Source organism: Akebia trifoliata, chromosome 5 (genome assembly GCF_017979445.1).
Source record: "Akebia trifoliata isolate Shusen 1 chromosome 5, ASM1797944v1, whole genome shotgun sequence".
NCBI classification, from domain to species: domain Eukaryota; kingdom Viridiplantae; phylum Streptophyta; class Magnoliopsida; order Ranunculales; family Lardizabalaceae; genus Akebia; species Akebia trifoliata.
Genome location: NC_141379.1, coordinates 10,089,965 through 10,104,391, shown reverse-complemented (window position 1 = coordinate 10,104,391; position 14,427 = coordinate 10,089,965). Strand labels below are relative to the sequence as shown.

At 32.9% G+C, this 14,427-nt stretch overlaps 1 protein-coding gene across 2 annotated transcripts; it reads right to left on the bottom strand.

Moving 5' to 3' along the window:
• Positions 1 to 1,240: 1,240 nt before the first annotated feature.
• On the bottom strand, positions 1,241 to 10,311 carry LOC147401445 (zinc finger (C3HC4-type RING finger) family protein / BRCT domain-containing protein). 2 transcript variants are annotated; one of them, XM_086442768.1, is made up of 8 exons: positions 10,061 to 10,311; positions 9,705 to 9,844; positions 9,136 to 9,269; positions 6,725 to 6,899; positions 3,961 to 4,701; positions 2,360 to 2,539; positions 1,617 to 1,832; positions 1,241 to 1,471 (listed from the first exon to the last, which is right to left on the bottom strand). In XM_086442768.1, exons 1-7 carry the CDS (start codon positions 10,113 to 10,115, stop codon positions 1,656 to 1,658), a joined length of 1,602 nt encoding a protein of 533 aa, XP_086298894.1. In that variant the 5' UTR covers positions 10,116 to 10,311; the 3' UTR covers positions 1,241 to 1,471; positions 1,617 to 1,655. The 2 variants fall into 2 exon arrangements, with proteins under 2 accessions (XP_086298894.1, XP_086298892.1); XM_086442766.1 differs by having other exon boundaries at positions 1,242 to 1,832; positions 10,061 to 10,309.
• Between the last annotated feature and the right edge of the window lie 4,116 nt (positions 10,312 to 14,427).

Genomic DNA, 14,427 nt, shown 5'->3' with positions numbered 1-14,427 from the left:
TTGTTGGTCACATACGAGAATTACAATAATATTTTAGTAATACAACAAATCTAATAATGGTCTGATAATGTATGATAATAACTGTAATCATTTTGGAATTGATCCTTTTATTTTAAATAAATTATTTCTCGTATTGTTCAAACGCATATGGATCCCAAAGCATAAAGCTTAACCAATTCCAACCCAACCTCACCCATTACCAACCCTTTATTAAAATGTAAAATGTTATGCAAGTTTATACAGTAGCTTATGTTAGGCCATTATTATCCTAAAATATGATGTGCATCCCAGGTTTATGTCTTGACCAATACATGTCATTATATTGTTGTAAATTGGGTATGTGGCACAAACCTAATTGTTGAAACACAAATTCCAACAATTAGGATTTATTCTTATCTGAACTGCTGGATTTAGTGATTAAACAGTTGGGATCATGCATTTTTTCCATGAGTCAGTGAACTTTTATTAACGCCACCTCATTCATATGTAAATCACCAAAGAATTAGCATATATCTTGGGGTGGTATTAAAAAAGGTTGGTGTGGCAATAGAAGCTCTCATATTAAATGAGAGCATAAAATGGGTCGGATTTGATCCAAATTTTGAATTTAACAGATTTGGACCCTTGAATAGATCCTGATGAAAGAACAGGTTGTATATGGTTTGATGTCCCTTGACCAAAGCTAGAATACAAATTCATCTTATTAGAGCAAGGTACAAATAATAAATTGCTTGAAAATTATAATTTTAGATTACTCAAATTATCCTTTTATAATACTTTATTATAACAAGGGTTCTTATAAAACAAAAGGGTTCTAATAGAAAAATAGGGGGAGAAATGAAAAAAAAAAAAACATTAAACAATTCGTTAAGACCAAACGGGGCCCAAGTCAAACAATTCAAAGTAGGTCAGATGTAATTTCACTGAAAATAACATGATTTGGGATATGATTTTAGCATGTAGGATCCAAATAAGATTCCAATCAAACCATAAAAATCTGGATCTGAATGTGAATGGATCTAGATTCAACCCGAGTCCAACCCATTTTATCCCCAACTCTTTAATGCAACTTGCATTTTTAGCAGAAGAAAAAGAAATTGTTCTATGTGGACAACAGCCCTTTTGGTTGCTTTGAGTGTGAAGCTCTCCAAAATCAAAGCATAAAGCTTTCTCTACAAGCGAAGGCAATAAATGGAGGAAGATGGAAGATAAAAGATTAAAACAAAAACATAGAACGAAGAGAAGAGAGGAAGCTCATGGAAAATGAAAATAATTGAAAGTAAATGTATATTTGATATACAACATTTTATTTTGGTTCATTCTCAAATCTCAACAAAAAAAACTCATATATCTATTATCAACCCTCGTGGAGAAGGAATAACAAACCCTCCCCAAAGGTATTCAAATCAAATTAAAATTCCACTGAGTGCATATACGTCTTCTTATCTCACGATATGTAGAAATCACTCATCTGAATACAAAAAGAAAGCATCTTCAGTGCAGATGATCAATAGCCCGAGTACATCTAACAAGAAATCCAAGCCATTTTCTCAAGAGCCATTATTTTAATGGCAAGAAAGGAAGCAGGAGTTTCATGTCGCATGTTGAACACTTACATTAGGAACCCAATAAATCGAATTTGAAGTATTCATGAACTAGCGGAAGCGATGATACAGCGATCGTAGATCCCTGCAGTGAATGCATGTCCATGGTACCAAAGGAGGGTCTAAGCAGTAGGAATGGATGCATCGACTCTGGCAGAGATGACAGCTAATAAGTAGATCCTCAGTTTCCCGAGAGCGACATGCACAACAAACAGATTCTGCTGAGGACTGGTCAATCACAAATGCAAAAAAAATAATTAGCTATGAAAACTATCACATATCCGCATTCACATGAAAAAGCTAAACCTATTTGTACAACAAACGATCTTAAATCAGTTAGGCAAAAAATAAATGGGGGGCATTCAAGGGCTATATACAAAACCAAACATTGTGCCAGACATTTTTCAATATATGGGTTGGAAGTTTTGGAATGGGCTGATTATTTGTGAGGATGATCTCTATGGTGAGAAGGGCATCCTTACCAAAAATCAGCCCATTCCGAAACTTCTAACCCCAGTTTACAAGTTGAAGAATCGTGGACCGTCCTATTTTTGTAAACCACTTTTGATGGGGTTAAAAGTTTCGGAATGGGCTGATTTTTGATGAGGATGATCTCCTGACCATAGAGATCATCCTCACAAAAAATCAGCTCATTCTGAAACTTGTAACTCATATTTTGAAAAAATAAATGGCACAATGATTTGTTTTGTATATGGCCCTTGAACCTGACCTAAAAGAAATAAATAAGTCCTTACCCGGTCACTAAAACGGGAAGACTCCCAATCAGGAAGAACAAAAATGTCTGTTGCTGGTAAGGCATGTGGAATAGACTGTGAGTATATCTTTTGATCAGAATCAGCAGAACTGTCAACCTTTGTGATGCTCGCAAAACTAGCTTTGCACAAAGGGCATGTTGAAACCTTTCTTCTTGAAGCCTACATAGCCATCACCAAGTTATAAAAGCTTACCAAAAAAGTGTGGCAAACTACAATAGAAATGTCAGAGAAAATCGGTAAAGGTTGGCACTGGACATGTTATTCAACATAAAATAACGTGGGGATTAGTACGGCAAAGTATATCAAGGTTTAGTGTGTCGTTGCTACACTGTATCTTCTCCCTTCAAAGGCTGACATTCTGTGATTATTAGGTTCCTATTTTTGTGTCTTAATAGATATATGGGGTGGCATTCAAAATTTTATGTTTTTTGTTTCTTAATGTTTTTTGGTTCTTAAACAATTCAAAATTTAATGTTGGTTAGTAGGGAATTTCTAGAACTAATTAGGAGAGTTTAGGATAAGTAATAGTCACTTCCTTGAAGTGCCAATTAAAGTGTTTTCGTTTTCTATTTTTCATAAGTGACTTAGGATTAGTCATCTTGTTTTTCAAGTTTTCTTTATAAGTTTAAAATATCTATAATAGGGAAGTTGAATGGTGCCTTGAGTTTTGAGTGTCTTTCAGTCTAATTTGAGAGTTTTGTTTGAGAAGTTTGACTATGGATAAGAGCTATTAATAGGATCTATTCCAACTTTTTTTGGCCCGTTATTTGACTAGTGTAAGAGCTTTTGTTATTCATACTTTTGTAAATCACATTTCATTATGAGTTTATGCTAATTGATTTACCTACAACAGCAATTAAATTGATTAGGCCTATCAAAAATAATATAGAATGGTAAGAAATACAAGGAAATAGTATATGCAGCCAAGAACTCTAACACAGATTTTATATCGTAGAACAATGGGAAAATGAATCTTCCCAAGAGCAGCATTTTGAAACATGTTTAATATCAAGGAATTTTCATCATTCCTGACATATTGCCAATTTCTATATTGTAGGGCGATTAGCTCATGTTTGAAGGTCAGTATTATAATTGTCCATTTCCTGGAAAGTCACAAAGCATCTAAATGTGTTAAAGAAAATAAGTGACAAAATCCAAAACCAAAAGTCACTCCAGGGGAATATGAGGCCCAGACGATAAAACATAAAATGTATGCATTATCTTTACTATTATAATGAGAGAAGGCAGAGTAGAAGTGGTTGATACAAAAATATGAGTGGCCATAAATGCCCTCAATTTATATTTAAATTTAATATAATCATGGTAATTTTGGTAAAAAAAAACAAGAAAATTGCAACCTATAACCGTAATCAAGTTGCTTAATTTTAAAAATTACAAAAGTACCCTTTTTTACCATGTAATGTTCAAAAACCCTTTAATCGATATTTTAAATTACAAATTAGCCCTTTTGATACGTGTGTTTGCGCATGCCACTCTCTAGTTAATATTTATATGAAAGCTGAACATGCAAAACAAAAAGCAACTTAGTAAAAAAATGGCGGAAAGATGAGAATGCGTACCATATGATCAGACCAGTCTTGAATGCATGAATAACAGAATCGATGTCCACATGGTAAAACCCCCCTTGTCAAACTAAAATCTGTCCAACATATAACACATGATAATCCTGTTGAAGTAGGCAATCTGGTTTCTTCTCTGAATCCGCCAACATTTTTCAGCTCCTCATTCATATTCTCCTCAAAATTAGAAAACATATTTTGTGAGGTCCTTCCTTGGGCAAGAAGTGCATCCTCAGTCAACATATTTGAGCCATTAGAAGCAGACATGTTATTCAACTCCATGATGGCTTCAATGCCTTCCGGTTCTTCATTCCCAATTTCTCCACTACGGAAACCATCCTCCAAAGCTGTTCCGAGGGGTTTTAGTGTATTCTCATTTCTCAAATCCCTCAAATCATTAGATGCAGAAGTGATGTTATCAGGTACGTTACAAGTTTCCATTGGAGAACGTTCTTGCTCATAATCCAATGAAGTTAATGCATTCTCATTTCTCAAAATATTTGAGTCATTCGATGCAGCAGGGATGTTGTTAAGTCCGTTACAGGTTCCAGTGGGGGAGAATTCTTTCTTGGAATCCAATACAGCAGACTCCATGATGTCTCTGCAAACATTCTTTTTCACAAGTCGTCTACCCTTGCGAGTAGGTTCTACTTCTACTGTGGCCATGCTTCCTGAAGTACTACAGACATTCCTTTTGTGTCTCGTGACACGCATCGAGGAATGGGAACTAGATTCTTCATGCTGTTTACAGAAAAAACAATTCAATAGCAACCACACATGCAATTCAATATTTTTAATAGAAAAAAAAATGAATTGAACTTATTTTACCAAAAAACAAAGAACAAGAAAATATGGAATACAATGATTAAAAGGGAAAAATCAAGCCAAAGGCATAATCAAGATAATGTACATCACAAAGAAAAAAACAGCAAGCACTGAAGCCTCCAAAACTTTTAAGAATGCAGAAACAAGCATGGATATTTAGGAAATAACTGAACAGATATTTACACAAGAAAAGACTCTCATAATGGAAATGTTCAAACCCCCTACAGATATAAAAATCTAAAGTTTTGATCAGGTCTTTTTTTAGTGGTTTAAGGGGGGTCAAACTCACCCACAAACTAATGGTTCCAGATTAATACATAAACCAGTGAAAATCTGATGGTTTTCTTGCAGATGTGGATTTGCTTGTTGGCCATTTCCTAGTTTTGCATCTCTACTATGTCATCAAAAGTGGTTACTGCATTTGCATTTTTGAAATGAAGACTAAAGAGATAAACAGCTAAGAAAACCATTTCCAACTATGTAACAAAAACATGGAACTTCTAGGATTTTTTCATGTTATACCGATTGACATACACACCGACACATCCTAGTCATTCTACAGAATATGACTTTGAAAAAGGGTTGGCAATCCATTCTCCATACAGTAAATATTAAGCCCATTAAACATAAGCACGGTTTGATAAGAGAATTCTACTTTTATTAAGTTATGGTGTATAAAAATATTTTCTTTCATTTTTCATATATAAATCCCTATTTTTATTTTAAATATAGATTAAATGTTGTATTATAAAACACAGTGTAAGGGGTGGATAAGGTTATGCATGTGTGAGCTTACTTGTTCAGGCAGCTCCCATTTTCACCTAAAACAAGTTGATGGAGAAACAGAGAACAAAAGTAATTTAAAGGAAGATGGAGAGATTTCGAGGGAAATAAAAATGTTAACCTCAGAGAGGTCTTCAACAAAACTCCATTCTCAAAGAAGTGTCCCTTCTTTATGACTCATGGAGCCCTATTTGTAGAAATTATAGCCACGTGAAAAGATGATAATGCCCTGGGCCCATTATGGCTAACCCCATTGGCAATGACATGCATTGGGACTTCGTGACATGTGAGTGTGTCACTCTAGCTCAACATGCCTTTAGCTACTTCCCTATGAGTGACCCACATGGATACTTTTGTTGGTAACAGAAGATGTCCCCCAGCATTGCAGGATATACATAGCAAGTACCCTTCCCAACCACTAAATCACACTTTCCACTTTGTCACATGTGTCGATTGGGTCCAACCCACAATATTGAACTTTAGTGCATAAAACATATCACGTAATCCATCCAACCTAGTATACACATTGTCATGCATACCTCATTGTGACACATGGCATCAATCATCGGTCCATTTATCAGTTTATGGGTTCATTCAATAGTCCAATTAGGGCCTACATGTGGTATTACTTTCCACATGGTGTAGGATTCAAGAATGCGACATCTACACATGTATACAGACATGTTGACACTTCAAGCTTCTTAAAGGCATCATCAAGCACCTCATACCTGCGCCCATCACCAGCAAATGTGCCCAAATCTATTTGACATAAATTCAAACTGTATAGGTAGAATACACTCAAGACATTTATGTCACCTGATAGACAATCAATTAGGTCAATTAGGATCTTTCTAAGTAGGTTTTCTTTTTATATATCAGTTGACATAATTTCTCTATAAAAATCATAATAACCTTCATGTAAATAAAAAGATCAAACTAACACTACATAAAATATTCTAAATATTATGCACAGTAAAGGGTAGGAATACAAATAAGTCTAAGGTACTAATCCTGACTTGAAGAAGCTTGATACGAAAACATGTAAAAACTTCAAGTGAAAGTTTAAACTCTGCAAAAGACATCAGAAAATTGGAAATCGTATAAAATTCTCTAGCATAATACCTCACCACGTATTCAACCAGATTTTTAGTAATACCTCATTATGCAAACGAGAACCAGATCGCGTATTTCTTTTATCAATCTCTAGTGCTGTGCTGTGATTGCATGCATTGGACCGATCAGAGAGCACATTACCTTTCTTTGCAATCAAGAGATTGTCATTCTTACAAGCAACCGGCATTTCCCATGACAAGGGTCCTACTTCTTGCCCACTGCAAACAGTGAAAACACTAGAAAATAAGTAAATTAAGATAGATTTAGCTACTAGTCAAGACACAACATAAGTTTTGTTGCAATGATGAGACAAAAAGACTAGAACTCATAGATGAAAATCCCATATAAAGATCTGTGTAGTTTCCTAATTTATATTGAAGCAAATATAGTCAAGGCAAACACAAATTTCATGGAATTAAATTTTGGATGATTGTCCCAACAGAGAATAAAAAATAGGGTAAATTACCATTTCGTGCACTGAATATATGACAAAATTCGGATTCTATCTTACTGTTCCCAAAACATGAAGAGCGGGAACACAAATATTTCAAAGTGACGATCTCGCTGATACAAGGTAGCGACATCACTGATATTCATTTGAAAAGTGACAATCTCATTGGTTTATAAAGTGAATCTCACTAAAAAGTAGCGACCTGCGAACTCGTTACTTTTATAACCATCAAGAGATTGAAGATTCAAATACATATCAGCGATCTCGCTACCTTTTATCAGCGAGATCATCACTCTGCAATCTCGTTCTTCATGTTTTGAGAATTAAAATGAACAGCGAACCAGAATGGGAATTTAGTCCAAAGTTGATCATGTTTTGGGAAATTTCTCTAAAAAATATATACTGTTAAAAATCAAAGTCGGATGGAATAAATCATAGGTTTATAGGAGAAAACATTAGCGTTATTATTTCCACAAAGAACAATGCAATAAAACATAGAAAAACAATGGATCTTCACATTGGTACCATTTCGATGTAGGACATCTACATGAGGAAGACCAAAAAAATTTGAACGAGTTGATTCAGTCAAACCTGGTCAACTCGATTTGACCAGCCTGGTTCGGGTTGACCAGGTTGGGTCCATACTCGACCCAATTTTGATTTTAGTCATGTCTTTAGGTTATTTTACTTTTAAGTTTTTTAGAAGTTATTTAGTTAGTTTCCATTTCAACTTAAGGAAGTTTCTATTTTGTCTAGTTCTAGTTGTTTAGTCTTAAATTTATTTTTAGATTTTTATTTTGTTCTAAATTCATTTTTATTTTTTAGGCAATAATTAGAAGTGTCCAAATTGAGTTATAATAGGATTAGATAATTGCTATTATATTATAAATAGGTTTAAGAAGTTACTTATGAGTGTTTTAGAAGGTTTCTAAGTTGTTATGTTGAAGTTATCTATATAAAGAGTTTCAAAAATGAACTTCAATACATTAATTTGAAACATATCAATTTAATTATCTTTTCTCTCTTAATTATTTTTTAGCTTTACGCTTTATTTTCTTCCAAGCTATTGCTTGTTTATCAATTGAATCTATTGATTCAAATTGATTTTGTATGTTCCATTGAACACAAACTCTCAATTTCTTTTGAATCTATTGATTCACATGCTTCCGCTACGTCACATTTAATGTAATCTAACGATTCATAGTATTTTCATAACTCATAAATCAATCGGCTATGACAATTACCTTGAAGTGCACAGTACTGATAACTAATTGGAAAAAAATCTTCAGGAAAAAAAATAGAAAAATAAATACAAGTATAGGAAATTATTGGAAAAACAATTTAGTAAACAAACATAAAAATAAAGATGCACCTCTTTTCTTTCACACTACTTTATTGCATTATGGAATTGGTTTTTTTCATGTATGTTCATTTATACTTAAAACAATGTAATGGAGTGAACTGAGCCACACTACTTTATTGCATTATAGAATTGGTTTTGTTCATGTATGTTCATTTATGCTTTAAATAATGTATGTTCATTTATACTTAAAAACAATGTAATGGAGTGAACTGATCCACACAATTTGATTGAAATTTTCCTCCTTTAGGAGCAACTCCAATGCACTACCTATCCCACTACCCATCCCCTCTCAACTGCCATTTTGGGTGATGAAATCCAAAATAGGGGTCTCCAACGCACAACCCATTCCACCACACAAAATGGGGAGCTCCACATGGCTTCTCCATTTTTTGGAGGGTAAAAGTTTCAGACAGTTGGCTGAAAAATATTATAATTTCAGACAGTTTGAAAATTTTGTGGAATTAAAAAAAAAATTTTAATATTTATGGATAACGATTTTTGGGTAGCACAGTTGGAGTGCATACCCCATGAATATCCAAAGGAACTATCCATAAGCATATGGTTACCATAAATGGGTATGGAGACAGGTATCCCCATTGGAGTTGCTCTAAAACAGTTAAATTAATAGAATTTACAATACCTATGCATCATATAGCAATTCTCTGGAAGACGTTTCCCCTTCCTCACACAATCCTCAAACCAACGATGACTAATTATTGTTGTTCCAAAGTTCTTAGCCAAATCATACTTTCTTCCCTCAAATCGCCAACATACCTAATTTAAAACACAACATAATCAGTCACCCTAGAGTATCTACAGCTGAAGAAAGCTAAAATTAAATCAAATAAACCCACACAATCTACTCAATGGTCGTTGAAACCATTGTCACAAAATTGTCGAACTTTTCCAAATTTTTGGAAAATTCATCCAATAAGGGGCAAGTCAATTAAACCGGCAAATTAATGAATTGATTGACAAGTTGCTGATTAATATCAAATAGGGTAAAAAAATTCCCTTTCAACCTTCAAATCCCAAGAACAAGATAGGGTTTTAGGGAGATTTAAGACTATGTCTATTTGGGAAGAAACACAAAAAATATCGTTTGTACAGTTCCCAAAATTTTCCTGGATTTATCCGAATTAACTAAACTGAACCACCCCCCCCCCCCCCCCCCAAATCAAATAATAGGTTGCTATGTTTGAAACTCACCAAATGGGTCGTAGATTTTGTCATTGCTCCTACATAATTAGCACCGGTATGATTGATCAGCTTGATGAGCTTAAACCGCTGTGCTCCATGGTAACCACTGACCGTAGCGACGACAGATCCCATGCGTCGAATGGGATAATCTTCACATACAAAAAGATCGAATTTTAGATCTCGAAATTAATTGCAAGAGATTTAGTCCAGCCCTTAAATTGAAATTGAAACATGTTTAAACCCAAAACTTAGAATGACGGACTCATTTAAACCAAATTGGAGGTGAAAACGAAGGATTTTATTCCGTCTTTGAATCTATAAATTGAAGATTAAAAGAGCGAAATTAACAGATCTCGAATTTTTACCTCTAGATTCATTGCTGCGAAGGGCGATTTCGTCTTCGATGGGTTCGTCTTCCATGTCTAGGGTTTTGCCGGGAAAATGAAAATTTTGAATTGTTGCTGACAGAAGAACAGAGTTGCGGCCACGAGGTTTATATAGAAAATTGTTTTAAATTTGAAGAGAAAAGGGTATTAGAACATTTATATAGGGTATTGGCGGTCAATGGATCGGATCAGATGCAAAATCCGATCTATCTCAATTTGATAATTCCAGATCCGATTAGGATTTGGGTTGAAATGAAGACCCAATTTGAAAATTTATTAGATCAGTTTTTGGATCAACCATGTCCTAATCTATTAGGGTTAGGTGAGCTAGTCTACCGGCCGCACTCACCATCCCACCATGTGACGTGTTACAGCAGATAAGTAGCCACTTTACATGTAGGGGGCATTTAGAGACTTGAAGTCACTACCTAAGGAGCAAAAGCAAATCCAATCATATCTTACCATCTCAGCTAACTCCTAGTGGGTATATTTATAGGGTAAAGTGCAATAAATATAATTTGAAAATTGGAATCATGTACCCTAAGGGCATACGTTAACAAGACCTTCTGATAATAAAAAAAAAAATTAGGGTGTTTTCGTAAAAGAAAATTTCAATTTCCAAATTGTATTTATTGCACTTTAACGTGTGCCCTTAGCAAGACCCATATTTATATTATATATTTAATTTAATTTACATTTATATTATATTCTACATATACTTTATCAAATCGAATTAGGATCGACTAAAAATATATTGATTTTTTGAATGGGATCTGATATCATACAATTAATTATTTCAAATCCAAGTATCAAAAAAGAAGAAAGAGAGAGAGAGAATTAGATGCACACACAAAGTTCATCATCTACATCACAGTAACTAACTTATAAGCATGATCACAATCAAAGTTAGATCCAAAGTTTAAATTAATAGATCCCATCAAGTTTGGACTTGATAATTTTTTTTATAGGAACATAGTACTAATCCGATCCAAACTCAATCCATTGATAACCCAATGGTTCTCTAATTCAAGTCAATAGAACTTTACCTAAGTCAATTGAAAAATAATAAAATTAGACAGATATTATTAAAAAAAAATCTGTGGAACTGAAGGGGGGTAAAAAAGAAAAAAAATAAAGTTAGAGTGGTATTATTGAAAAAGGAAAGGGGTGGTGGGGGGAGGTAATTAAAGAAAATAAAGTTGAAAGGGGTAGGAGGAAAGCAATAAAGTTGGGTCATTATAATTAAATGGGATATTTATTTCCCACAAATGGACCTCACCGTTGTATTTTATTATATAGACTAGAATTCACCCTTACTATATTTGGGATTAAAAGGGGTAAAGCTAAAATATATAAAGTTGGGGGTATTGTTAATTTTTGGATAATACTGAAGTAACATTAAAATATACATCGTCGAGGGCATTACTAACATGGAAGTGTGTCAGAACCATAGCTGCTTTCATCTAGATCTCACTCATATCTTGATGAAAATCATTAATGGTTCTAACACACATCCACATCATAAATGTCTCCCATAATGTACATTTCTATATTACTCCAACACGACTTTTAATTTTTTGGGGGTTAAAAAGGTAAATGATGAAAAAAAATAAATAAAGTGACTTGAAGAAGAAATATAGTTAACTTAAAGAGAGTGGAGAGGAAAGACAATAAAGTGGGTTCTATAAAAATTATTGTTGAATGAGATGTTTATCCTATTGGATGGAAGTTGTCCTCCACAAAAGTGGGCCTCACAATTTTGTTTTATTATAGAGACTAGAGTTTGCCTATGCAGTTGTGCCTAGGGTAAAGACATCCTCTTTGGGGTTAAGGAGTTAAAAATGGGAGAAAAAAAAAAAAAAGAAGTTTGAGGGGTATTATTTAATAATATTTATGTTAAGGGGTAAAAGATGAAAACTAATAAAGTGAGTTCAATTGGTGAAAAAAGAAAATATAGTCAAGTTAAAGGAGGTGACTGGTAAAGAAAATAAACTAGGCCCTACAAAATTGTTTGTCCCACACAAAATGTGTGTAGATGGGATATTTATCCTATACACAATTTTAGCAAAGTGGATCTTACAACTATATTTTATTATATATAAACTAGAATTTTCTCGTGGCATTATTGAAAATATATTGTAGTTGAAGGCATAAAAGAGAAAAGATAGTAAAGTTAGAGAGGACATTTATCCCCCCACACAACTGTAATAAAGTAGGCCTTATAGCTATATTTTATTATATACACTAAAATTTTCTCATAGAATTATTGAAAATATATTACAATTGAAAGCATAAAAAAGGAAATATAATAAAGTTAAAGGGATATTATTAAAAAAGGGAAAAGACAAATATGAGGAGTGCAAAAATAATAAAGTTGAAGGGGGGAGGGGGGGGGGGAGGCAATAACATTAAAGTGATATAATTATAGTTGATGGGACATTTATCCCACACAAGTAGGCCCTACCCATTGTATTTTATTATATAGAGAGTTCACTCGTGCTTACAACATAGACATCCTCTTTCGGGTGAAGGTGGTAAAAGTGAAAATAAAATAAAATTTGAAAAGTGTTATTATAATAAAAAAAATGAAGATTAAATGGGTAAAGAAAAAAATATAGTAAAATTAGGGGACGTGAAAAATAAATGAAATAAAGTGGATTAAAAGAAACTATAACTTGATGAAAAAAATATTATTTAAAAAAATAATATTAAAGGGGTAAAAGATGAAAAATAATAAAATGGATTAAAGGAGTAAAAGAGAAAATATAGTAAAGTTAAAGAAGGAATATCCTTTTTTGGGTTAAAGGGTAAAAGTGAAAAATAATTAGAATTGGAGAGGTATTATTAAAAAAATTGAGATTAAAGGAATAAAAAAATAATAAAATAATAAAATAGATTAAATGGATAGAAGAGAAAATATAGTAAAATTAGAGGATGTAAAGACTAAAGAAAATATAATAAAATTAGATGAGGTGAAAAATAAAAAAAATAAAGCCGGTCCCATGACAATATAGCTTGATGCGAGGTTTAACCCACAAAACTATAGATGATAGGAGGTTCGTCCTACTTGAATTCGTCTCCCACAATACTATAGTTTATTGGACGTTTGTGTTACACAAATTGTTCCAACTTACTTGTATTTTATTATATAAAAGTCAAGTTCAGAGGATAAAAATGAAAAAACAATAAAGTTGGAATAGGTGGTGACAATTTTAATACAACACAAAATTAGTGGATTTGAGTCAAATCTAATTGTATTTTGGGCACTATTGAAAAATTTTAAGATTAAAGGGGTAAAATATGAAAAAATAATAAAGTAGGTTAAAGAGATAAAAAAGAAAATATAGTAAAGTTATAAAAGTAAAATGTAAAACAAATAAAATAAGTTTCACAAAACTATACTTTGATAGGAGAGTTAATGGCATAAAAAGTGAAAAAAAAAAAATTAGAAATGCATTATTAAAGAATTTTGAGGTTAAAAAGATAAAAGATAAAAAATAATAATAATAAAATAAATTAAAATGGGTAAAAGAGGGAATATATTTAAGTTAAAATGTAAAAATAAAGTTGAAGAGATAAAGAAAAAAAATTAATAAAGTGGTTAAAGTGAGTCCTACACAAAGGGTTGTATCTCACAATTGTATCAATTCAGTTGTGTTTTTTTTGTATAGATAGATATAGATAGTTCGAAATTATACAAGAGAGTTGCTATTGGCACTTTATCTTCTACTTATTAAACCCCATTTAAAAATAAAGATGGTAAGTGAATGGTGGCGCATAAGTAAAAGTTGGGGTGCCAATGGAAGCTCTCACATTTTCTTTTTTCCTTTCTAGATTTCTATTTTTCAGGTTTAGGATGTTATATGAGCATAATCTAAAGTTGATACAACTACCGAAATTGTTTGAACGTGTGTTATAATGTTTTGTAAGGTTGAGATTATAATTTTAGCGAAATTGTTGAATGGTTGAAGAGTGTGTTTTAATCTTTAATTGTGGGGTGTGAAATAATTTAAGAAATTTGAATGTAATAAGTAAAAGTCGGGGTGCCAGTAGCAGCTCTCTTGTATAAAGATCTCTCTGTAATTTAAAAATACTAGTTAAAATTCCTTTATTAGTTCAAATTCGGTTGAAGTTGCTCTCCTTTGGACCCTGATGCGTCAAGTGGCATTTTTATAGTCTTAAGCCCCCCTTACCAACAGTGTACTATCAGTAAAATTTACATCGTTTCACACATTAGTAACGCTGAGGTGCGCACATAACCGTAGATGCATTTCACTCGTATCTCAATGATAAGCCTCTATGATTCCTTACACACATCAGCAACGTGTGAAACCATGTAAATTTTA